We start from the raw sequence: 27980 nt of genomic DNA on the forward strand, positions 1-27980 counted from the left end.
GACCCCAACTGATGTATAGAACAATCTTGAAATTATCTACTTTAGTTTACATACAAGCATCATAAAACTTCAAACACATTGCAGCAGTGTGTAGGAGGGAGATACCTAGATGTGACAAGTGTGAAGGAGGGCATGAGACAAAGGAATGTGTAGTATCGGTGTGTTAAGTTCTGACAAACAGAGTGAAAATCTAACGGACAACTAGTAAAAGCTCAAACCAAATTTATTCACCCACTGGGTCAAACAGCTGCAATGACAAATACATGTTCACACCAGTTTCAAGTATTTATACCATACTACTAGGCGAAGTCAACTCCTTGCACATCTAGACAGCCAATACATCTCTGTTGCTAGGAAGAAACCTAAGTGGTGTGTGTAATAGAGCTTTTCCTTCTCACTTCATCTGACCTGACCTCGGCCTCTCTAATCCACGGCAATCCAACCTTATCTGTCACACCCTAATCTGTTTCACCTGTCTTTGTGATTGCCTCCACCCTCCTCCAGGTGTCGCCCATCTTCCCCATTATCCCCTGTGTATTTATACCTGTGATCTCTGTTTGTCTGTTGCCAGTTCATCTTGTTTGTCAAGTCAACCAGCATTTTTGTGTCAGTTCCTGCTTCCTATTCTCGTTCTCCTGGTTTTTGACCCTTGCCTGTCCTGACCCTGTACCCACCCGCCTGACCACTCTGCCTGACCCTGATCCTGCCTGTTGCCCTGTACCTTTGCCCCACCTCTGGATTACCGACCTGTGCCTGACCTGAGCCTGCCGTCCTGTACCTTTGCCCCTGTTGCTGTAATAAACATTGTTACTTTGACACGGTCTGCATCTGGGTCTTACCTTGATACCTGATCTTATCAGTGACCACAACCAAGTGATTGCCTTTTTCCTCACTCAGTAACTTTCCATACCCCTAYTTCTTATCCACCCCCCAATGACCCCACCATATACATACATATATACTTATACATGTAATCATTAACTTCTAGTATAGCAAGTACTGTATATTTCAAGCGGGAATCCAACAGTCACTCCTTTTTGAATAGTAACTCATTCCTTTCAACATTATATACAATTTGAAATTACTTATAAATGAACAGAAAATTAAACATGATTAACATTCACAGTTGATTTGTATGTTTACACCTCCGAGACTTATGGCCTCTGATTTATAATCACACTATGTACACTCTTATTCCCCCTCCTATTGTACAACTGATAATGATTTCAGGTGGAGCTTTTGACATTCTCCATTTCAGCTGGAGCTTTTGACTTTCTCCCTTTCCAGTGATAGCAAAAGACTTGAAAAGGAAAAGAAAACACAAAACATAACAAGTATTAATAATGCGTTAAGCTTTGCATAACTATATATGCAGAAACAAGTTTGATACATGACGATTCCGACTCCCTCTTAGCCTGACTATATACCTTCGGGATACTGTTCTGCTGGGGTCCACAATAATGAAGGCCCTAAAAAACCTCCTTATGCTTTCACCCAGTCTTCCCCCGTTAGGCAACAGGTTAGAAAAGATTCTCCCGATATACACGTGCAGTGGCCTTAATCAACTTTACCTCATCTTGAGGCAAATCGGCACTGTATACATGTTTCAACATCAACGCCTTCAGAAGGTGATATCCCAGCAATGCTAACAACTTAAAAACCTGTTTGGGATTGGCGTCCCACTAGCGGGACACCTCGACAACATCCGATGAAATGGCAGAGCGCTAAATTCAAATTAATTTACTATAAATATTGAACTTTCATAAAGTCACAAGTGTAATCCATCAAAATAAAGCTTAACTTCTTATAAATGCAGCCACCGTGTCAGATTTCAAAAAGGCTTTACGGCGAAAGCAAACCATGCGATTATCTGAGGACAGCGCCCCATCATACAAATGCATGACAAACATATTTCAACCAGGGAGGTGCGACACGAAAGTCAGAAATAGTGATATAAAAAATGCCTTACCTTTGATGATCTTCTTCTGTTGGCACTCCAAAAGGTCCCAGTTACATCACAAAGGGTCCTTTTGTTTGTTAATGTTCTTCTTTATATCCATAAAAACTCAGTTTAGCTGGCACGCTTCAGTCAATAATCCACTCAGTTTCCCTCCATCAAAATGCATACAAAATGAATCCCAAACGTTACTAATAAACTTTTCCAAACAAGTCAAACAACGTTTATAATAAAACCTAGGTATCCTAATATGCAAATAAACAATACAATTTAAGACAGACAAAATGGGAGCCACCTAGAAAAACTACAATTCCTGGGCTTATAATTATAGTACTAGCCATTGAAAACAGTGGTAAGCTGATTTTTTTGTTTTGTTGGGATGGTTTGTCCTTGGGGTTTCGCCTGCCATATCAGTTCTGTTATACTCACAGACATCATTTTAACAGTTTTAGAAACTTTAGAGTGTTTTCTATCTAAATCTACCTATATATATACAGTGGGGAGAACAAGTATTTGATACACTGCCGATTTTGCAGGTTTTCCTACTTACAAAGCTGTTAGAGGTCTGTAATTTTTATCATAGGTACACTTCAACTATGAGAGACGGAATCTAAACAAAAAACCAGAAAATCAATTGTATGATTTTTAAGTAATTAATTTGCATTTTATTGCATGACATAAGTATTTGATCCCTACAACCAGTAAGATTCCGGCTCTCACAGACCTGTTCGTTTTTCTTTAAGAAGAACCTCCTGTTCTCCACTCATTACCTGTATTAACTGCACCTGTTTGAACTCGTTACCTGTATAAAAGACACCTGTCCACACACTCAATCAAACAGACTCAAACCTCTCCACAATGGCCAAGACCAGAGAGCTGTGTAAGGACATCAGGGATAAAATTGTATGACCTGCACAGGCTAGGATGGACTACAGGACAATAGGCACAGCAGCTTGGTGAGAAGGCAACAACTGTTGGCGCAATTATTAGAAAATGAGAAGTTTAAGATGACGTCAATCGCCCTTGGTCTGGGCTCCATGCAAGATCTCACCTCTGGGGCATCAATGATCATGAGGAAGGTGAGGGATCAACCCAGAACTACACGGCAGGACCTGGTCAATGACCTGAAGAGAGCTGGGACCACAGTCTCAAAGAAAACCATTAGTAACACACTACGCCGTCATGGATTAAAATCCTGCAGCACAGCAAGGTCCCCCTGCTCAAGCCAGCGCATGTCCAGGCCTGTCTGAAGTTTGCCAATGACCATCTGGATGATCCAGAGGAGGAATGGGAGAAGGTCATGTGGTCTGATGAGACAAAAATATAGCTTTTTGAGTCTAAACTCCACTCGCCGTGTTTGGAGGAAGAAGAAGGATGAGTACAACCCCAAGAACACCATCTCAACCTGAAGCATGGAGGTGGAAACATCATTCTTTGGGGATGCTTTTCTGCAAAGGGGACAGGGCGACTGCACCGTATTGAGGGGAGATGGATGGGGCCATGTATCGCGAGATCTTGGCCAACAACCTCCTTCCCTCAGTAAGAGCATTGAAGATGGGTCGTGGCTGGGTCTTCCAGCATGACAACGACCCGAAACACACAGCCAGGGCAACTAAGGAGTGGCTCCGTAAGAAGCATCTCAAGGTCCTGGAGTGGCCTAGCCAGTCTCCAGACCTGAACCCAATAGAAAATCTTTGGAGGGAGCTGAAAGTCCGTATTGCCCAGCGACAGCCCCCAACCTGAAGGATCTGGAGAAGGTCTGATGGAGGAGTGGGCCAAAATCCCTGCTGCAGTGTGTGCAAACCTGGTCAAGAACTACAGGAAATGTATGATCTCTGTAATTGCAAACAAAGGTTTCTTACCAAATATTAAGTCTGCTTTCTGATGTATCAAATACTTATTTCATGCAATAAAATGCAAATTAATTACTTAAAAATCATAGAATGTGATTTTCTGGATATTTGTTTTTAGATTCTGTCTCTCACAGTTGAAGTGTACCTATGATAAAATTACAGACCTCTACATGCTTTGTAAGTAGGAAAACCTGCAAAATCGGCAGTGTATCAAATACTTGTTCTCCCAACTGTATATGCATATCCTAGCTTCTGGGCCTGAAAACAGGCAGTTTACTTTGGGCACGCTTTTCATCCGGACGTGAAAATACTGCCCCATCCCAATGAAGTTTTAACAAAGTCTGCTCCATTTTGAAGTAGAAATAAAACAGTTTAGTTTTTACATTTAACAAAATGTTAATCATTTGAAACTACAGGAAATAGGTTGACTTCTATGTTAAATAACTGCAGGCCTGTCTGCTTTGGTTTCAACAGAATTGTGGCTACTGTAGTCTTTGACAGTAGAAAAACAGGAACGTCTAAAGCAGTCTGCTGAGGGAGGACTGCTCATAATAATGGCTGGAATGGAGCAAATGGTATGGCATCAAACACATGGAAACCATGTTTGATATATTTGATACCATTCCACCTATTCCATTCCAGCATTACCACGAGCCCGTTCTCCCAATTAACTTTTACTTGGTACTCATCCCGGATCCGGGAGCACCCCCCACGTAAAAAAGCTGACTAGCATAGCCTAGCATAGCGTCACAAGTAATACTAGCATCTAAATATCATTAAATCACAAGTCCAAGACACCAGATGAAAGATACAGATCTTGTGAATCCAGCCATCATTTCTGATTTTTAAAATGTTTTACAGGGAAGACAACAATATGTAAATCTATTAGCTAACCACGATAGCAAAAGACACAACTTTTTTTTCTCCACCATTTTTTTCCTGCATGGGCAGCTATCACAATTTCGACTAAATAAAGATATATATAGCCACTAACCAAGAAACAACTTCATAAGATGACAGTCTGATAACATATTTATGGTATAGCATATGTTTTTTTTAGAAAAATGTGCATATTTCAGGTATAAATCACAGTTCTACATTGCAGCTGCAATCTGAAATAGCGTTGGAAGCAGCCGGAATAATTACAGAGACGACGTCAATTACCAAAATACTCATCCTAAAACATTTCTAAAAATACACAGCATACAGCAAATGAAAGCCCAACATCTTGTGAATCCAGCCATAATTTCTGATTTTTAAAATGTTTTACAGGGAAGACAAAATATGTATTTCTATTAGCTAACCACCATAGCAAAAGACACAACTTTTTTTTGTCCACCATTTTTTTACTCCATCAGTAGCTATCACTAATTCGACTAAATAAAGATATATATAGCCACTAACCAAGAAATATATCGTTATATTAGCATACCACATGAGCTAACATCACCCCAGCATTGATTCGAGGCAAAAAGCGCGATAACGTTATCACACCACAAAATATATAAATTTTTTCACTAACCTTCTCAGAATTCTTCAGATGACAGTCCTGTAACATCATATTACACAATGCATATAGAGTTTGTTCGAAAATGTGCATATTTAGCATCACAAATCGTGGTTATGCTATGTAATCAGTCAAAACATGGCATGCATTCTGGCCGTCTTGGAAGGGCACCTAAGTTTACGATTATTTATCGATTAGATTGACAAAAAAAATACAGTTGGACAGCTAATGAAAGATGCATTGGTTATTAATGCAACCGCTGATTTAGATTTTTAAAATTAACCTTACTAGGCATACATGTGCGTTACAGCCAGACTAGTGCCGCAATATTGGCCGAAAAATGCGTTTACATTTTCCACATAAATACGGAATAAAATCATAAATAGTTCTTACTTTTGGACGAGCTTCCATCAGAATTTTGGGCAAGGTGTCCTTTTGTCCAAGAAGCGTTGCTTTGTTGTAAAACGTCCACTTCAACTTCGGAACTAGCAGCTAACAGTAGCTACCTGGCACACACATGTCCAAATCCTCAAACGCAATACTACGAAAATTCCGAAAATAGCAATATACTCGCATAAACTGATATAAATCGGTTTCAAAATAATTCGTTATGATGTTTCTAACACCTATACCGAATTAAATTACAGACGGACATATCTAAGGCCGATAATTGAGCGTTTCAAAATGCTATCCTGGGTCTTGCGTTGCGTAATGCGGAAGTCGAAAAGGGAGCGCACCTCGTTCCTTGCCCTTTTATAAGCTCTGACAAATATGTAGAAACACCATCCACTTCTCATTGTTTTATGACATCCAGGGGAAGGCGGGTGCAGTTCATTTCGATCCATAGGGCACACACAGAGTTTTAAACTGATCCGAGATCAGAGCCTAGTTTTCAGACCTTCGCATGTCCTGTCATGATTTTCGCTGTAGAAAGAGTTCTGGTTCACCCACAGACATAATTCAAACGGTTTTAGAAACTAGAGATTGTTTTCTATCCAATAGTAATAATAATATGCATATTGTACGAGCAAGAATTGAGTATGAGGCAGTTTAATTTGGAGACGATATTTTCCAAAGTGGAAACAGCACCCCCTGTTTTGAGAAAAGGTTAACCGTGCCACCAACCTCCTGTCGTCTAAAGTTTTCCCAGGTGAGGCAGGCATGCGTGGGAGGGGCAACTGCGAATGTGCAATTCACCGACTGAGCAAGCGAACACGGCCATTGTTTGCTACAAAGAGTGATTTCTGGAATGTATTTATTCCGCCAAATGTTTCTATTGGACAAATTCAGGTAGGTCCCTCCTCGTTTCGTTCCATTTGCTTCCATTTAAGAAACGTTTTGTAACAGAATCGGCAGAATGAATACACCCCAGGCCTCTTTCCTCCGTTTCTCACACTCTTTTGTTGGAAAAAATAGACATTGAATAGTTCAGAGCCATCCATTGCCATTAGACAAAAAGAAKTTCTCTTGGATTATGGATATTTACTTGGAATTGCCTTGGGATGAACTTTTTGACTTTTTTTATATCCTTGGACAGGGACTTGTACATCCATTCAAAGACTCAAGCTACAAAATCATTTCAGTCCATTCTAGTGTCTTATCTGAGGAGTTGAGAAACATCTCAAAATAATACTTATGCTTTAATGACCTAATAATGTTTCAAAACTTACCACCATATGCACACCCCCCAATTTGGACAAAATAGTCCTAATCATTGACCCCTGGAAAAAGGTTTTGCTCTAACCTACAGTCCAGAATCATTCCGATTAATAATAATCTAAATAAAATAAAAATTTGGGCCCAGTTTCATTGGTATTGTTAACATGGCTTTGCTTTTCCTCATTAGATTCTATGCAGATACATTTTCAATCCATTCTATGTGGATTCACGAAGTCCCTCTAAAAGGCCTACGATAAGTTATTTATGGTTTTTTTCCCCTTTGTCATTTTTTGATTGCGGCAGTTGATCTCTGCCTAATAAAATCCAAATCATAAACACCTGTTGCTTTGCCAGAGGCTTCCTGTCTGTCAGCCCCTCACAGACCTCATTCCAACTGCCAGTTTATCCTTGTGTTGACAAATAAGAGACCAATAACTGTGGCATCACCAAAACAAGCATTTTCCTAGAGGCAAGAGGTGCGAGGCACACAAGACAGACCTTTGAGAAAGCAAAACGAGTTTCAAGTTTAAGTGCTCCACTTTCTGAAGCTCATCCCAAAGAGATGAACCATGCTGGCATGCTAGCGCGTGTGAAAAAGAGGAAGAGGCCAGTTGAGGCTGGTGCTCAGGGTCAGGTAGAGGTCAAGTTCAAGGAGGTGACGCTGTATCTGGTGGAGAGGAAGATGGGCAGCAGTAGAAGGAACTTTCTGACCAGCCTGGCCAGGTCAAAAGGCTTTAGGGTGGAAGATGTCCTCAGGTAGGCCAACCAGCACACTGTAATTCTCAAGTCAAATAGATTTTTTTGGTTTCCTTGTTTAACGGTCAAATGAAGGTATCGATCGTGTTATGGTTGGCCCTATGTGATGTTTTTCCATAACCTCCTGGTCATAATGTTGTTGCTCTATGTCTGATTGTTTGAAGTTTCTTGGTTCCAAGTAATGACATTGTGTATTAAGAAGGAATCGCCCACCAGCCACCACACAATAGCCTGTATAACAGAGCAGGGTTGTTCCACCTCAAAAAGCACAATAAAGACACCATTTTGACACCCACTATCTCAGATTGTTCTGAAATTGTTTCTGTTGTTAMAAACAGATAAGATTAGCGTTCCTGCAACATTATTTTGTTGAAATATAATTAAATCTTTAAGAAATTAACTCAATTGATTGCACCCAATTGGCTATTTTAATTTCTAGGACTCATATAATATTGAATAAATATATTACCTAACATCCGATTTGGACCAAACAATGAGTTAAACATGAGGAATCCCAAAAAATGGTCAAAAGCCACTAACAGACCCACCACAACCCACACCAATCACGTATTCCACATTATTTTGTTACAGCCTGAACTGCATAATTCGTTTTACAGGCAGAAAATGATCCCACCTTGTCTACCATATTTTGTTATGTCGACATTAGGAAAGTTTACCGACCAACTTGCTGTTTCCGTCAGGCCTGTGGTGAAAATGTTGTACTCACATTCAAATGTTGGATGGAAACGTCATTTGTGTTAGAAAAAAATTGGTCCAAATCGTATGTTAGGTACTATAATTATTAAATATTACAGTGCATTCGGAAAGTATTCAGACCCTTTGGCTTTTTCCACATTTTGTTACGTTACAGCTTTATTCTAAAATGTATGAAAAAAAAAAAAAATCCTCATCAATCTACACACAACAACCCATAACGACAAAGCAAAAACAGTAAAAAAAAATGTTTTTTTATTCAACATAAAAAAACATAAATACCTTATTTACATAGGTATTCAGACCCTTTGCTTTAAGACTCGAAATTGAGCTCATGTTTCTACAACTTGGTTGTAAATTAAATTGATTGGACATGATTTGGAAAGACACACACCTGTCTGTATAAGGTCCCACAGTTGACATTTAAGTCAGTTGACATTTAAGTTGACCGTGCAAAACCAAGCCGTGAGGTCGAAGGAATTTTCCGTAGAGCTCTGAGACAGGATTGGGTCGAGGAACAGATCTGGGTAAGGGTACCAAAACATTTCTGCAGCATTGAAGGTCCCCAAAAACACAGTGGCCTCCATCATTCTTAAARGGAAGAAGTTTGGAACTGCCAAGACTCTTCCTAGAACTGTCCGCCCGGCCAAACTGAGCAATCGGGGGAGAAGGGCCTTGGTCAGGGAAGTGACCAAGAATCCGGTGGTCACTCTGACAGAGCTCTAGAGTTCCTTTGTGGAGATGGGAGAACCTTCCAGAAGGACAACTATCTCTGTAGCACTCAACCAATCAGGCCTTAATAGTAGAGTGGCCAGACGGAAGCCACTCCTCAGTAAAAGGCACATGATTGCCCAATTGGAGTTTGCCTAAAGGACTCTCAGACCATGAGAGACAAGAGACCAAGATTGAACTCTTTGGCCTGAATGCCAAGTGTCACGTCTGGAGGAAACCTGACACCATCTCTACGGTGAAGCATAGTGGTGGCAGCATCATGCTTGGGGATCTTTTTCAGCGGCAGGGACTGGGAGACTAGTCATAATCGAGGGAAAAATGAACGGAGTAAAGTACTGTACAGAGAGATCCTTGATGAAAACCTACTCCAGAGTGGTCAGGACCTCAGACTGGGGCGAAGGTTCTCCTTCCAACAGGACAACGACCCTAAGCACACAGCCAAGACAACACAGGAATGGCTTCGGGACAAGTCTCTGAATGTCCTTGAGTGGCCCAGCCAGAGCCCGGATTTGAACCAGGCGAGACCTGAAAATAGCTGTGTAGCAACGCTCCCCATCAAACCTGACAGAGTTTGAGAGGATCTGCAGAGAAGACTGGGAGAAACTCAGGTGTACCAAGCTTGTAGCGTCTTACCCATGAAGACTCAAGGCTGTAATCACTGCCAAAGGTTCTTCAACAAAGTACTGAGTAAAGGGTCTGAATACTACTTCCGTTTAACATTTTTAATACATTTGCAAAAATGTCTTTAAAACCTGTTTTTGCTGTGTCATTATAAGGTGTTGTGTGTAGATTGGGGGGGGGGGGACGACGACATTGAACTATTCAATGTCTATTTTTCCAACAAAAATCAATTAGCTTAATTTCTCAGAGATCAAATTATATTTCAACAAAATAATGCTTCCGGGAATGCTCAACTTATCTCTTCCTGACRACAGAAACGATTTCAGAAAAATCTGAGATGGTGGGTGTCATGGCTTGCTGAATTGACATGGAGCCAGCAGCCAGCCACAGGTTCATTTAATGATCCACTGTGCCATAGCTGGGTGGCAGCGGTAGCTAGCGATACTGAGCTGATCAAGCTCAGCCAGGCAGATAGAGCTGTATAGGTCTGCCTGAGGGGCACCAGTGGGAGTAGGCGAACTGGGAGGCTGTAGAACAGAGCTGCTGCCAGCTCCGCATCGCACCAGGCTGGGGATGATGGCAGCATTCCCAGAAACACAGCTTGAACGCTCCTACGGTTACACTTGGCTTGATACAATTGTTTGAAACCAACCACAGGAAATAGGCCGTGTGCGCCTCGAACTGACATTCTGCCTAGCAGACAGTTTGATATCAGCTGCAGTTTTGATAACACCTCCCTAACACAGCCTTACACAAACAAGATATTCTCTTGAACGTTATACACACACACACACACACACACACACGCACACAAGCAAGCAGGCACACATACATTGTCTGGTGCGGGTGAATGCTGTTTGTGAGGTGGATGAGAGGCACAAACCCTCATTTATAATTGATCAAGTGTGTTCTGATCAGTTTAACCACTCATATAAATCCACCATTCTAATTTCAACTCTGAAACGCAAATACAAAACACCTTAAGCATTATCAAGTTTTCTGAATTGTGAGTATATCGTGGGAGTTTTGAGTGACGAGCTAGTTTGCGATTTTGGCTTTAGCCGCTGTGAAATGAATGGCATGTCGATAATTCTGTTATCGACACACACCTTCCGTAATCTTGATCTTGGATCTCCTAGTGGGATGCAGTAGGATGCAGTGTACACTCCAGTTAGCACAGCTCTCCCTATCTGAACCCCATTGACTTTAGCCTGTCCTTGCTCACTGCGCTGGAGCTCAGGGTCCCACTGTTCCTGGGAACTCCAATCTGGTGCAGCAGGGCATGCTTGCTCATTTGCATATCTATCTGCCGTGCCATTTTACATTCACTGCTGGTCGCAAGTCAGAGAAATATCAGGATTTTGGCCTAGATTATAGGGGCTGTGTTTCTGTATAGAGGGCAGTGAATAAAAGAGCAGTGAGGGAATGAGAMAGAGCACTCAGTTATTTATCCTTGAGAGAGCACTCTATTTTATTTATCCACCACGGCTAAATTCAGGACCTACATATCAATTTAAGCACAGGGTTGAATATCTACGTCAGTCCACACTCGATTGTGACATTTTGAAAGACTTCCTGTTTTTTTGTTAGAATCAACAGATGGCGATTAATCTGAAGGACACTTTATTTTTCCTTTTTCTAAGAGGATGGGTTTTACCACTTCTTTGCCTGTAAATAAACATATTCAGTACACCACAATAACCTCAAGTTGATGTTGGCAGTGTGTAGAATATTTTTTTTTCAGTTTGGTGATAATATAGTCATATTCACACCTGCGCAAAGACATTGAATGTGATTATATGCTCTATCCACTCATACTGTTTGTGTTATCTTTGATGAGCCTCACTCTGTAGCTGTTATTGTTGTGGAGCCTCTCTAAACCTGGTCTCAGCGGCAGGCCAACCAACCAACCAGTACACAGAGCAGTCAGACAGAGCATAAGTTTCACTGCTGATTTGGCCAATTAGGCCTTTGCCTCTCTCCTGAAGTGACGCTCTGTTAGGCTGTTGGGATGTCCTGGGAGGGCCGTAAGGAGCCGTTCCGCTGTTTTACCTCAGCTAGCCGTAAGGAGCCGTTCCGCTGTTTTACCTCAGCTAGCCGTAAGGAGCCGTTCCGCTGTTTTACCTCAGCTAGGAGACAGGAGGAGAAGAAGGAGCATGGGGAGGATAATCATGCACGGACAGGTGCTCTGATTGGCTCATTGGTATGGTAGTTACACACTGGTGGAACAGAGAGAGTTTCCGGCTGGGAGAAAACCAGACACGTCTGTTGTGAGGATCCCTATGGAGCTGTGGGATACTCTAGGTCAGGGATGGGCAACTTTGAATGGAGTGGGTGCCATAAAAAAATCTGAACTCACCATGAGAGGCCGAAATTGCACCTCAAGTTTTCTACTATTCTAACTCGCAACATTAAGTTTCCCATTCCTGCTGTAGGTGAATGCATATCTTTATGGATCTCAATTGTGAATGCATATCTCGCCTGGCTTGCCGGTCCTGACGTTTTCCTTAGTCCTCAGCTCTCTGTAGCCACTGGACGACTCCTCCGCTAGCGATGTGTAGTCCCCACTTGTAACCACATCATAAGGCATTATACCTGCCGGCTTTATGTAAAGTTTTGACCTGTGACCCCCTTCTTCCTGTTCCTTGTGCAGTGATGATGTCACTCACGTGGTGGCGGAGGACAATCAGGCTGAGGTTTTGTGGGCGTGGCTGATGGGACATGGTCTGAGGGATGTCTCCAGACTGGCTGTGCTGGACATCTCCTGGTTCACGGACAGCATGAGGGAGGCGAGACCTGTCAGAGTGGAGACCAGGCACCGTATTCAGGTGAGGGAACCTGTGGTCAGTGTATGTGGGTATTTACCGCTGTGTGTGTGTGTGTGTGTGTGTGTGTGTGTGTGTGTGTGTGTGTGTGTGTGTGTTGTGTTACACACAAATCCCCAAAATACAAATAAAGGAATTAAGAAATATCAGGACGAGCAATGTCAGAGTCCGGAAAATAAATATATATGTATATGATGGTGTGTATAGACATTATGGACAGCATATGAATAGAAAAATGTGTACATCAGTAGTTGTGTAGGGTGAGCCTTGACTAGAATACAGTATATACATATGAAATGGGTAAAAGAGTAAACATTATTAAAGTGATCAGTGTTCAATGACTATGTACATTGGGCAGCAGTCTCTAAGGTGCAGGGTTGAGTACCGGGTGGTAGCCGGCTAGTAACAGTGACTAAAGTTCAGGGCAGGGTACTGGGTGGAGGCCGGTTAGTGGTGACTATTTAACAGTCTGTAACGTCTGTCGTCGGAAGGAGTGGACCAAAGCGCAGCGTGAAAAGTGTTCATGATTTTATTTATTATCAAAAAACACTCGAACAAAGTAACAAAACAAAAGCGAACAGTTCTGTCAGGTAACAGAGACTAAACAGAAAATAACTACCCAGAAAACACAGGTGGGAAAAAGGCTGCCTAAGTATGATTCCCGATCAGAGACAACGATAGACAGCTGCCTCTGATTGGGAACCACACTCGGCCAAAAACAAAGAAATAGAAAACATAGGAAGAAAGAAACCAGAATGCCCACCCTAGTCACACCCTGGCCTAACCAAAATAGAGAATAAAAGCCTCTCCATGGCCAGGGCGTGACACAGTCTGATGGCCTGGAGAAGTGTATGTGTGTAGCGAGTGTGTATGTGTGTGTGTGCAAGAGAGAATATTTTAGAAAACAAAGGAAATACAATATAGATACTGTTATACTGATACAGTATTTTGTAGTTCTGAAAAACACAGACAGAGGGTGAGTTGAATTAATTTGTCTGAGGTGTCACACACAATATAGGCCTCTCTCCCCACTGAAACCATTTGCTAGCAGATGGGCATCTTGGTGGGGTTGTTTGTAATACTGTAGTATTTGATTAAAGATGCACTGACAAACTTTTGTATATTTTCAGCCAGTAGTTTTGAAAGTGGTGCTCATGAGCAAAAAGTGGTCCCCGTTTTTTGTGTACTAGTCATCCATTTAGCAAGATATGTTATGTCCTGCAAAATATATACATGTATATATAATTTCATATAATTTATACAATATGTTGCGAATTTGTTATTCTTAATATCCTGGAGTGCACCTGCAGAATATTACAACATGTCTGTGTGATTGGTGCATTGGAGTGTTGACATCCATTTTAGCTATGTTGATGGGTTCAAGTCTATATCACGGCCTCTTGGCCCATGGTCTTACACTACCGGTCAAAAGTTTTAGAACACCTACTCATTCAAGGGTTTTTCTTTATTTTCTTTACTATTTTCTACATTGTAGAATAATAGTGAAGACATCAATACTATGAAATAACACATATGGAATCATGTAGTAAGCAAAAAAGTGTTAAACAAATCAAAATATATTTTATATTTGAGATTCTTGAAATAGCCACCCTTTGCCTTGATGACTGCTTTACACACTCTTGGCATTCTCTCAACCAGCTTCACCTGGAATGCTTTTCCAACGGTCTTGAAGGAGTTCCGACATATGCTGAGCACTAGCTTCTTTTCCTTCACTCTGCGGTCCAACTAATCCCAAACCATCTCAATTTGGTTGAGGTCGGGGGATTGTGGAGGCCAGGTCATCTGATGCAGCACTCCATCACTCTCCTTCTTGGTAAAATAGCCCTTACACAGCCTGGAGGTGTGTTGGGCCAATGTCCTGTTGAAAAACAAATGATAGTCCCACTATGCGCAATCCAAACGGGATGACATATCGCTGCAGAATGCTGTGGTAGCCATGCTTGTTAAGTGTGCCTTGAATTCTAAATAAATCACAGACAGTGTCACCAGCAGCTTTGCTATAACACCTCCTCCTCCATGCTTTACGGTGGAAAACACATATGCAGAGATCATATGCTCACCCCTACCGCATCTCACAATGACACGGCGGTTGGAACCAAAAATCTCAAATTTGGACTCCGGGCTAAAGGCCACATTTCAACCGGTCGAATGTCCATTGCTCGTGTTTCTTGGACCAAGCAAGTCTCTTCTTCTTATTGGTGTCCTTTAGTGGTGGTTTCTTTGCGACCATGAAGGCCTGATTCACACAGTCTCCTCTGAACAGTTGATGTAGAGATGTGTCTGTTACTTGAACTCTATGAATCATTTATTTGGGCTGCAATTTCTGAGGCTTCTAAGTCTAATAAACTTATCCTCTGCAGCAGAGGTAACTCTGGGTCTTCCATTCCTGTGGTGGTCCATGTGAGACAGCTTCATCATACCGCTTGATTGTTGTTGTGATTGCACTTGAAGAAACTTTCAAAGTTCTTGAAATGTTCCATATTGACTGACCTCCATGTCTTAATAAAGTAATGATGGACTGTCGTTTCTCTTTGATTATTTTAGCTGTTCTTGCCATAATATGGACTTGGTCTTTTAGCCCTATTTGGTGTCTTCTGTATACCCCCCTACCTTGTCACAACACAACTGATTGGCTCAAACGCAAGAAGAAGGAGAGAAATTCCACAAATTATCTTTTAAGAAGGCACACCTGTTAATTTAAATACATTCCAGGTGACTACCTCATGAAGCTGGTTGAGAGAATGCCAAGAGTGTGAAAAGCTGTCATCAAGGCAAAGGGTGGCTATTTGAAGAATCTCAAATATGAAATATATTTTGATTTGTTTAATACTTTTGGTTACTACATGATTCCATATGTGTTATTTCATAGTTTTGATGGGTTCACTATTACTCTACAATTTATTTATTTTTAAATGAAGAAAAACCTTGAATGAGTAGGTGTTCTAAAACTTTTGACCGGTAGTGTACGTCAGATAGTCCCAGCCGGTATTAAATAGAACGTCGCAGTCCCACCTGCCTGTGGGGAAAACAACCTGAGTTTACCTATGTTACCCCATTGCCTCACAGCAAAATCTTGACCTTTTTCAAATGCAATTTTCTTGTCTGCTTGTTTTAGTCAATTAAAAACAACATTTAAGTAAAGCACAACATGTCTAAAGATTACTTTTCAACATTGCTTGCTCCCGAGCATTCTGACTACTTAGAAAAACATAATATTGTATGGCTTACCTCATGCCCCTTTTAATGACAGTGCTAGTGAGTGCTAGCTAGCTACCAAGACCAAAAACACAAACAATCGGACTATACAGCTACAAGTAGTGAGTGGAGTTACAAACGGACTATACTAAACAAGTTAAATGTCTTACCTGTGATTAAATGTTTTCCACACATAGCTACGTGTAGTCTACTTGGACACTGGGTCCCCACATTTCCTGCTCTCCCACAATAAATAGCTTGAAGCCACCAGGCTCTTCTCGCAGGCTGTATTTCTCTATGTGGGAGCATTACAAACCACAGGTCAAGATTCTTGACCTGGATACGTGTACATTGAACAACACAGCAGCTTTTTGGCACGTTTTGTTATTTCTGTATACCAAAAAATGTTCGACGAAGTTAGCTCTTTTACAATGTGGGGACAATGTTTTCCCAATTTGTGGGCGCGGTCAAGGGGATTTCCTTCTTATTAGTGAATATCGTCTCGGAGTATAGCGCAGACATGTTTTATGTTTTGTTGCTAAGAGCCAGTGTTAATTTAAAACCAGTTTTACCCATTCTATTCCATTGCCATGGCAATTCTAAATGAAAATAATACATTACGTTTGGTTGGAACTCAGTTTTGGGGCAACAACCCCAAGACTAGGCGTGCGACTTGTTTCTGCTATCTGAGATTATAGGTTTATCAAAAATGGACGTCCACATTCAGCAAATTGTCCAGTATTTCCCATTAAAGGGACAGGGACAGTATCTTCCTGGTGTGGAGGTCTCCTCCACACAGAATATCACCTCAACCCCACCAAGCCCACTTTCTCAGGCATCCTCTGCTACAGGGAGGCAAGGTAGCCTGAGCTCACAGTAAGTGCCACCCTACTACAGTATCTACACTGTTAAAACCTATTCTGTAATCAGGTTTCCATACATTCTTTTTATGCGGGTAAAGTACATATCAGATAAAATATTTCATGACAGGCCTGATAGAAACAGCAAGTTTGTCGGCACACTTTCCAAATGTCGACAAAACAAAATATGCTAGACAAGGTGGGATCTTTTTTGTGTCAGCAAAATGATTTATGCTAGAAATGGAGGTGGAAACGCTTTTATGTGCAAAGATTGATATAATAACCATCATATTGAAGTAAACTTGGTAGTGTGAATTAGTCCATGAAAGAATGATGTTTGCGAAGGAGAGACAGATAGTGTGTTCAAGGTTGCATTTTACTCAATTTTCTCAACGACATTTGCAATAATACTAATTACCATGTAGTAATGGATTAGTCGGTATGTCACTGGTGACGCTCAATAAAGGAGTAATAAAATCCTTATCTAAAGTTAATATATTTAATGCTAACAGATTTTAAGGGGGGGCTTTATTGTGTAGGTTGTGTGTGTGTGTGTGTGTGTGTGTGTGTGTTTGTGTGTGCATGTACGTGTTTGTGTTTGCGCATTGGTGTGTGTGTGTGTCAAAGAGAGGAATTTAACACTTAACTTTCTCTAGCCTCCACTCACATTAAGACATTTCAGTTTGCTTGACAGCGGCAGAAGGATCCCCCATATTGCTCTCGCATGTCAAATAGACCCATCAGCGTAACATCAGGGCTCGGAGCTCACTCCTAACCAAAACACCGATTTGTTTCTCCTGGAAGGCACTGTGGAGGCATCTGCAACAGAATACAGAAATATACTGCCTGGTTCTTCTCTTCTTCCTACCATAACTGGGTACAAATGTGATTCGAAATCATTGCAAATACTTTAGCTGGGCTGGATTGAGCTTGCCTGGTGTAATGAAACCAATAGAAAGACCCAAATGTGCAAACCCAGTCCAGACACCCAGTCTGACACTCCAGACAAGCTAAAGCAAATAAAGTATTTGAAATATTTCAAATAGTGTTTGAACCCAGTTCCACTTCCCATCAACCTCATCACAAAAGGGTTCGCAAGCCTGCCTTTCTGACAACATTATGCAAAGATATGACGAGTGTGTGCCAAAGTTATGCAACAACGGATATGAAAATGTCTATTTCCCATTCCTGCACAGCCATTCGTGCTATTCCATATGAAATGCTCAAATCTGGCCCATCAATAGATTTCTGGTGGCTATGTCATTAAGCAGCTGAGCTAATGATGCAATGTTAACGTTTATCGACCTGTCTCCTAAGGTAACCACAAGCCTCTTTTACTGCTTATCCCGTGATGTATCCCTATTCTAAATTGAACAAGGCAATACACCATGGCATTTACGTGTGCCACGCTTCCAATAGAGAGTTATAAATCTATTTAAGAGCCTTGTGTAGAGAGACAATATTCTCAGAGCTGGCTTTGCTAGCACTTTTGCCACAGGGTCTTCCTAATAAAATAAAAACATTATGCATTTTACAACCATACATATTTCACCCTGTACTCTGCACACTGTGTCTGAGGGGAATTTTACCTATTAAAAATCTATTGAAATGTAATATTTCCATTAGTATATACCAGTAGGGAAACATACACTGAGTGTAGAAAACATGAGGAACATCTTCCTAATATTGAGTTGCACCCCTTTTGCCCTTAGAACAGCCTCAATTCCTTGGGGCATGGACTCTACGTCGAAAGCGGGATACTGGCCCATGTGGACTCCAATGCTTCCCAAAGTTGTGTCAAGTTGGCTGGATGTCCTTTGATGGTGGACCTTTCTTGATACACACGAGAATCTGTGAATGTGTGCCATTCACCCTCTGAATGGCGCACATACACAATCCATGTCTCAATTGTCTCAAGGTTTAAAAATCCTTTAACCTGTCTCCTCCTGTTCATCTACACCGATTGAAGTGGATTTAACAAGTGACATCAATAAGGGATCATAGCTTTCACCTGGATTCACCTGGTCAGTCTATGTCACGGAAAGAGCAGAGCAATGTTTTGTACACTCCCTAATTGTATTTACTGATATAAATAACTTTAATTTTTATATCAAAGTATTTATCAATATTAAAAAATATATATTTTTATATAAAAAATTATATGATAATGACCTTCATGGGGCGGGATTACATTTGCATGCTCTTACATACCCTAGTGAAAGTCTACACACACCTTGCACAGTTTTCTCATTTAGTACATTTTAGTAKATTTTCTATAGAACTACACAACTTACTCATCTTTTTCAAAGTGAAAGTCAAATTATATTTAATAAAATAAAAAAATAAAAGTATGTCTTCACACCTCAGAGTTAATTGGTGGAATCACCTTTGGCAGCCATTACAACTGTGAACATTTTTGAATAAGATTCTACTAACCTTGCACAACTCTTAGGGCAACATATCCATTGTTTTTGTCAAAATTACTCAAGCTAAGTAAATTTGGTTACGATCATTGATGGACAACAATATTCAATACTTGTCACTGATTGTCAATCAGATTTAGATCAGGACTGAAACGACTAGACCATTGAGGAATTCTCAACACCTTTTGAATTTGTGTAATTGTTCCTCTAAAAAATCTCAGTGTTAGGTTTTCTGAAGACTATGGCAGGTTTTCCTCTAAGTTTTTGTTGTTGTCGATTTGCCTCATGATTTGTGAACAATTTCTCTGTTCTTCACATTGGAGTCCTGCTGCAGGCTTTYTGTGTGTCTGACCAATCAGATTCAAGGAAAGTGCAGGTCTCTGAAGGTGCGCTCTCCACTTTTCCTCTAGTATTTATTTAGCAAGCGTGATGAAACATCACTCCAGGCACCTAAACATTAGTGATCTGACATGCTGTATTGCATGGAAATTATACTTTTTTTCATTCTGATCAACTGTAGGCTACTATCAACAGCAGCTGCATAGTCTAGCCTGCTATGCACCCTGTCCCTCTGGCCAAGGTAAACGAAGCGATAACGTTGTGTAGGCCTAGTTATAGGCCATTTGTTTGTGAGAAAATGTGGAGGGGATCAAATTAGGTTTATTTTCAAACTTGGGCTGACTAGGCTATCTAGACTTTTTCAATCCAGAATTATTGACTGGAATTAATCAATAAGCACAATAGCTGACATAGACTGTGTGTTGACTTTGATTTAGGCCTACAGTTGCATAAGGCAGGACTACACGATGCAAACCTGCATAAAGCAAGCTCAGCCCTGTAAGTTTTCATGGAATTCAGGGGAGAGGGATTTGTGACAAACCTTTAATTACAACTAGTCTTTTTTTACTGAGGATTTTTTTTTAGACCCGTTGTTAACCAAGGTTTACAGAACCCATCTGCTGCTTTCTTATGTGGTTTAACTAAGGGAAAGCAGTGGTGAAATACGGAATTGGAAGATGTGAGAAAAGTCTGGTAATAAACATTTCCCCATGAAATATCAACATCTTTAAAGTGCTCACAATTACTTTTGTTAAAGATTCTTCCTTTAATCATTCCCATATGTTCATTTCCAGCTGGCAAAGATACGTGGAACATTGGGAAATTCTCAGAAATGTCAGTATAAAGGGTACCTGTACTAGCCACATTATTCAATGAATATGCACAAATATTATCAATAAAAGTGCAGATGAACTGATCAGTCCTGTGGGTTTATAGATGAGGGGATACAGATAGCTGGAGTATAAAGTATTCAAAAAGCCAGGTGTCATTGAGGGGTTCATCACTTTTTAAATACGTTTATGTTGTAATCACCCAATAGAAATCCCATTTTATCTTCATTATTCATCAAATCCAAAGTTGATGCAAGGATATCAATGAAACTACCACTAAACGATTTACCAGAGAGAATTTCTATGAAAAGAGATTCATCATCAATGTTATCAGATGTAAGTGCGAGGTTCTCTTTTACGAAGAATTGAAAACGTTTCTGAACAAAAATGGACACTCCTCCTCCTACTCTTGAGGTTCTACAGTGGTGAACAGCATTATAAGGAGATGTGATAAAACCATGGTTGTCTCTTCAGTTAACCATGTTTCTGAAAGGGCAACAAAGGAAAATGAATGATTGAGAGAAGACAGATAATGAACAAGGTGGTCACGATTTTTAAGAATACTGCAAACGTTCAAATGAAAGTTAGAAAATAAGCTTGTCTTGGAATTAGATAAACTGCTATACAGGTTGTGAAATTGCTTAGAATTATAGTAAACACAAGTGATAGAATAATTTCTGGTACATTTCAGGAAATTTGAATCTGTATCAACACAATCATTATATTTATTGTTRTCTTCATCAATATCTAATGGGTCTTTACATCCTCAATTCCATCGATTAAAATGCGCATCGATCGGTTTTCGAGGTAGTCTCCTTTGGAAGAGTGCTTGTCAAGTGTTGTTAAGGAAATTTGCGAAATCCTCAGACATGGTTTTGAATGCGGTCTGGCAGATGACATTCGTGACCTTTATCTCCTCCACCTCCGACCACGTAAATTCCAAACTGCGTTTAAATTCCATTAAAGATCATCCACCCTTTTGTGTGTAGAATCCATACAGAGCTGCAGGAAGGACTTAAAGTGATTTTCCTGCAGATCTATTAGATCTTTATAGAACTCTTTTTGTTGATCGAGTAGTTCATGTTGTGTAGTGCTTGATACGTATTCCTCTTTTGCATTGAACTTTGCGGCGTTTTTTTGTGTTAGCCATGCTACAAGCTTGTTGTGAGCTAAAAATAGTTTGCGAACACAACCCACACCCCACCTCCCAAAAACAAGCTCCGCCAATGAAATGGCAAACACACTCAAGCAACACACACTTGATCACACATGCACCGGTGAGATCACACCTGCACCGGTGAGATCACACATGCACGATAAACAGTGAGAAAGCGTAGAACTTGCTCACTGTATGGACCCTGGCTGCACTTACCTAAATGAGCGGGAGATTACCAACTCGCATGTTAGTGTTGCGGTTACAAGCAGTAGGCGGGGGCAGTAAGCCAAAACACAGGTCAAAGATGCTTGGGAGAGACAATGGTAGGAGTATTTTCTTACCCACGGAACGAGCAGCATGAACGAGCAGCATGAACGAGCAGAGTGAACGAGTATCATCCGATGTAGTTATTGATCTAAAAATATGAAATGATTGATATAAAAAAAATTCTATGAATATATGTTAAAACGGTTTTCCATCCTACAGTGGCTGTTTTGCATAAGTGGAGTGGGAGGTGGAACAGGTGATGCTGAGAACAAGGAGAGAGGAGACAGTGAGTGAGAGATTGTGGGAATGGTTGCAAGATTGGAAAGAGATGCGTAAGTCCTGTGAACACAGAGACACCTGTTGTCCCTGTGCGGTGGTTGTCATCAATCTTCTGTTTAGGAAGGGCTAGTGCCCCCCCGTAGGAGTGAATGCCTCTGTGACCCCTAACCCTAGTTGGCGGCCTGAACACACCTCTCTGTCTGTGTGGATACCACTAGTCTGTGTAGACACACACACAAGCGTTCACAGCCCCGTCCACATGCCCACACGAACGGTTAGTCAGAGGATTAAAACTACCACAAAATAAATMTATGTTATATTCTGTATAAGAGAGGAGAAATTAAGTTTCACTTTTGATTGGCATAAAATCTGGTGCCATGAAATATATTCAGACCTATTCAATGCTTTTTTTTAAGAACAGGAGAGCCCTTTGGCTAAGGAATAACTGATGATTTTTTGTGTATCCCTTACTGATTTATTCAGTCGTCCAGTGTGAGAGAACCTGAGAGAAGCCAAGCCCTTTTTCATGATCTTCCTTTTAACACCCTGTTCTTTCTTTAAAAGTTTCTCCGTCAACACAGCATGGTGGCATTATCTACTTACAATTCTTCTCTGTCACAGTGTTCCTGAACCACTAGGTAATTTTCACAGACACAATGTTCCATTGTAGATGTCTAATTGTCTGCGAGAACATTAATATTACATCTGTAATCCTTTTGATACATCACAAATGGACAATTTCTTCTTAGGAAATGAAACAGCAATTTATAAGAGGCACATTGGATTATGGGTTTGCAGAATTCTTTTTTTGTTACAGGTTAGCTGGAGTAATGGATTTGGATACCACCAGACTTTATGATGAGTGTCATTAGACTGTTGCCTTGGTGACATGGGGACTGGGATATTCTCAACCTCCTTTATTGTTGTTCAGCTTTTAGAACTCATAACAATTTCATGTAACTTTTTGAAATCCCCTTTTGTCACATTTTGTTTGATTCAGAAACTCTGGCTGATACGGTGACTTGTCATTGGATTGCTGGTGAACATCACTCCTACTAGAGCAAGTTTTTCCGATGAATTCAAATACGTTTTCTTTGTTTTTGTATACAGAACACACCCACAGTGACAGACTGTTCTCCACCCACTGCTGTGGCCAATGTTTCTCAATACGCATGTCAGAGGCGGACGACCACGGAAAATCACAACAAGATATTCACAGTAAGGAAAAACAGAACACACACCCATACAAGCACACCTTCMTACTCAATTGCATGTCCCTATCTCTGTCTTTGTGAGGCTATTACACGCTCATTGCTCCCACAAAGCATCCATCCCAACCAGTTCTGCTCTGATTGGGGTCTCTTCCTTCACACACCAATGCACCGACGCTGACCCCCAATCAGATAAATTAACCTACAAATGAGAAGCATCTGCAGGTAGGCCATGATGAAGGCAGAACAGCTGAGGTGACCACGAGGACTGACACAGGCTGGCATGGGCTGACCCTGAGGCTAGGCACGGCACACTGAGATGGGCACTTGACGTAAAGCTTCTCACCAACAATGACGGATCTGTCTCTATGCCATCTGGCCATCGGGCAGCTAGTGGCCAATGCCAGGGGAAAGAGGGAGGGAGGGAGGGGGGTTTGGAGGCCACGTTTTCAGACAGGATGTGAGGGAGTGTGAAGGCTGGTTTACAGTCCGTCTATCGGCATGTCTGTAGACAACACCAAAAAAAACATCAGTTTTAAAAATGAAAATTCAGTAAATGTCAACCTAGCATGCCAGGCAACTTAAAGCAATTTTCTAAACAATGTTTTGTTTCATTGCTAGCTAGTTTTCTAGCTAGCTGGCTAGTCAGTTCAAATAATGACCAGAGTATAGTTGATGACGTATTAACTTTAGCTACTTTTTATTCATTATTACAGGAAAATAAACCCCAAGAACATGATTATTTACAAAGTAATGGCAAGTTTCCAGAAAATAGCTTACTACCACAGTGTGACGAAGTAAAAGGTCATTCTATCAGAGAATTGTAGAACTCCTTGTCACAAGAGGATTTGTTCTGGTTGCTGTAGCAGCCCGGCTGCTACGACGACGGACGTTGCGACAGTCGCAGATACTTTTTTCATGTCTGTGCGACAAGGAAGCTGACAGTTGCAGCAACGGTCTAAAGACATTCCACTGGAATGACCAGCGATACTTGTCYCATTCTTATTGTCTCCAGACATGTCGTTAGACCAAGTATAAACTGGCCTTAATACTGCAGCTTGCCATTGCTTTGTGTGCGGTAACGTTTATCTACACAATAACAATGCRGCCTTCTCACAAACATTTTTATAAAAATATGTATTTAAAGATGTATTTACTAAATAAACTGAAGTATTCAATAAAAAAAAAAAAAAAATAGAAAATAGAAAAAATAATAATAATTAAAGAGCAACAATAAAATAACAGTAACGATGTTATATATAGGGGGTACCGGTACAGAGTCAATGTGCGTGTCAGCGTGTGTAAAAGAGGCGAAGTCAGGTGCAGGAGAGTAGCGTGATGTAAACAGGCGCACTTTATTCATGTTCCAAAGCGAGAGCACAACATAAATAAAATGCGCTCAAAAACACGGAACATAACAAAAGTAAAGCGCGTAAAAAGACACCACAGCAACATGAAACAATTACACACAAAAACATTGATGAGAAACAGAGGGTTAAAATACAAGTAGCTTAATTGGGGAAATGAAAACCAGTGTGTATGGAAACAAGACAAGACAAATGGATATATGAAAATGGAGCGGCGATGGCTAGAAAGCCGGTGACGTCGATTGCCGAACGCCGCCCGAACAAGGAGAGGACCGACTTCGGCGGAAGTCGTGACAGTACGGGGCACAGGTTAGTCGAGGTAATTGAGGTAATATGTACATGTAGGTAGAGGTAAAGTGACTATGCATAGAGAGTATCAGCAGTGTAAAAATGTGTGTGTGTGTGTGTGTGTGTGGGGGGGGGGGGGGGGGTCAATGCAAATAGTCTGGGTAGCCATTTGGTTAGCTGTTCAGGAGTCTCATGGCTTGGGGTAGAAGCTGTTTAGAAGCCTTTTGGACCTAGACTTGGTGCTCCGGTACCGCTTGCCGTGCGGTAGAAGAGAGAACAGTCTATGACTAGGGTGGCTGGAGTCTTTGGCAATMTTTTGGGCCTTCCTCTGACACCGCCTGGTATAGAGGTCCTGGATGGCAGGATGTTTGGCCCCAGTGATGTACTGGGCCGTACGCACTACCTTCTGTAGTGCCTTGCGGTTGGAGGCCGAACACTTGCCATACCAGGTGGTGATGCAACCAGTCAGAATGCTCTCGATGGTGCAGCTGTAGAACTTCTGACTACCGCTGATCTGATCTCAAACTTCCAGTGGGGCTTGGTGTGTGGGAGGTTGGTGCTTGGTGTGTGGGAAGTTGGTGCTTGGTGATGAAGAGTTTCTCCAAGCCTTATTAAGCAGAGCTTACTGGGAGCATATGGAGACATCTGTTTCATAATGACTTTCACTTCTCCCTGACTGACTACACATGCACTCACACACTTGCACACATATTCATGTGACATGTTCATACCACCCACCCACACACACACACCCACACAGACAGACAGACTGAGAGACACTTGAGTGGGAGTGGTGCTCGGTTCCCCTTCCCCTGTTCCTTTCCACTGCATTAGCTCTGTAATCACCAGTCTCTCTTCACTCCTCATCAGGCTGATGTTTCACTCATTATTCCACTTCAACATACATCACTCACAAGTGTTATTTAAGATAATTACTGTAATGTCAGTTCAACCTGTGGCTGTGGAGAAGGGATATAAGTAATTAAACTAAATCCTAATATCCTGGGAACAGTAGGGTTAAAGACCAGGGAGGTCTGGTGAAATATCAAAATAGCATGAATGAACMACAGCACCTGGAACGTTTCTCTACAAGGATGAACACATCTAAAAAGTGTGGAGATATACAGTGTGGTCTGAAATTAGACACCCTTGATAAAGATGAAAAACAATTGTTTAACAAGTAATATTCRTTTCTCTCAAAAAGGTAGGGGTCAAAATGTTTCAAATACCTCACTCTGTGAGGACAATGGCACTGAGCCTTTTTCTAAAATATTTGATGAGTTGGAGAACAGAATCCTTCCATATCCGGGATATCCTTCATTTGCGATTATGGACTGCCCTCTTCATTTCAAACCACAGGTTTGCAATGGGCTTCATGTCCGGAGACTGAGATGGCCATTGCTCATTTTTTGTTGATATTATGTTCAATTAACCATTTCTTTGTGGATGTTGATGTGTGCTTGGGGTTCGTGTCTAGCTGGAAGATCCACTTGCGGTCAAGTTTCAGCCTACTGGCAGAGAAAACTGATTTTTGGCTCAAATATCCAGGTACTGGGTACAGCTCAGTTTCTGTACAGCACTTTGAGATATCAGCTGATGTAAGAAGGGCTATATAAATAKATTTGATGCAGAAGAATAATGAGAAAAAAAARCCTAGTTAAAATACATTGAAATCATACATTAAAAGCATCTTCATAAAAGTGTGTCTTCAGCATGGATTTACATAGAGCCACTGACTCTGCAAGCCTGATCTCCTCTGGCAGACCATCCAAAGTCTAGGGGGCCTAATGGAAAATGKCCAGTCTCCTTTTCAACCTAGACTTTGGAACGGTCAACAGTGCCATGCCAGAGGATCTCAGGCTGTTTCCTGGCTCGTAAGGGAGATAAAATATCAGAGATATAGGATGGTGCTAAACCAAGCCTAGTCTTAAATGTGATTAATAGTTTATAAAAAATCTAGTCTAAAAGTGACTGGTAGCCCATGTAAAAAAGCTAAAATAGGTGTAATATGGTTACATTTTCTGGTGCCTTAAATGTTAAATGTCGAGCTGCAGCATTTGGGACACACTGTAGATGACGGAGAGATTTCTGACTGAGACATGCATTCAAAGAGGAAATAAAAGCATGTCTACCTTTTTCCAGATCAGTGACTGAAGTAAAAGATATGACTTTAAGCTATAATTCTTAGATGACAAAAGGCATAGTGAATAGGTGCTGGGAAGGCTACTGAACCACCCATGCTCACTGAAAAAAAATCTGCCACATAGATATGATCTGAACCAGTCGAGGGCAACTCCTGAGATTCCCACCCACCTCTCCAACCGGTCAACAAGTATATAATGATCAATAGTACCAAACGCGGCACTGAGATCCAAAATAACTAGAATTGAGCATTCACCAGCATCCTCAGCCAACAGAAGGTCATTACTGACTTTTAATAAAGAGGTTTCCGTTGTGTGAAGTGAGCGGAAGCCCGATTTGGAATTTTTCCAAATAAGTTGTTCATACTCAAATAAGCCACCAATTGTTTGAAAACGCCAAAAAGCTTGGATAAAGAAAGCAAGTTGAGAGAGGTCTATATTTGCTCAGTGAAGAGGGGTCAAGATTGGGCTTTTTAAGAAGAGGTTGGATCAGAGCAGTTTTAAAGCAGGCTGGAAAGGAGCCAGAGGTCAGTGAGCTATTTACAATTGACAGTATGTTGGGGCCAACAGTAGGCATAACCTCTTTTAGTAGTCTACTAGAGTATGGAAAGCCATTTTAACYTACAGGTATATTAATTGTATTGTTTATATTAATAATTTCATTTTTTTACAACAATAATGTAATTTTTGATATCAATGACATTTTTATATCAAAGTATGTATTGATATGAAAAATTAATTGAATGTTAATTATCGATATCAATAGTTAGAACTTTTTATATCAATAATACCATTTTTTTTATATCAATACTTGCCGAATACTGCATATATTAGCATATATTTAGRATTATTAAGACTTAAACAAATCAGCTTCTAGTGCCTTGAATGTCAATGAAGAGGAGGGTACCGAGAGACAGTCATCCCATTTTGTTGCCTTAAAATTACATCTAAAAATGGATTACATTTGATTTTTTGATAC

The 27980-nt window shown here is 40.9% G+C and overlaps 1 protein-coding gene across 1 annotated transcript in view; it reads left to right on the top strand.

Moving 5' to 3' along the window:
• Window positions 1–7464: 7464 nt before the first annotated feature.
• dntt (deoxynucleotidyltransferase, terminal) overlaps window positions 7465–27980 on the top strand; it is a 157971-nt gene continuing 137455 nt past the window's right edge. Inside the window, exons 1-3 of the mRNA XM_024007193.3 lie at window positions 7465–7732; window positions 12453–12627; window positions 23105–23212. Of these exons, the coding sequence (XP_023862961.1) occupies window positions 7539–7732; window positions 12453–12627; window positions 23105–23212 (477 nt within the window). The 5' untranslated portion in view covers window positions 7465–7538. The remainder of the gene's footprint in view (window positions 7733–12452; window positions 12628–23104; window positions 23213–27980) is intronic.

The sequence above is a fragment of the Salvelinus sp. IW2-2015 genome, linkage group LG18 (genome assembly GCF_002910315.2).
Source record: "Salvelinus sp. IW2-2015 linkage group LG18, ASM291031v2, whole genome shotgun sequence".
Classification (NCBI taxonomy): Eukaryota; Metazoa; Chordata; class Actinopteri; order Salmoniformes; family Salmonidae; genus Salvelinus; species Salvelinus sp. IW2-2015.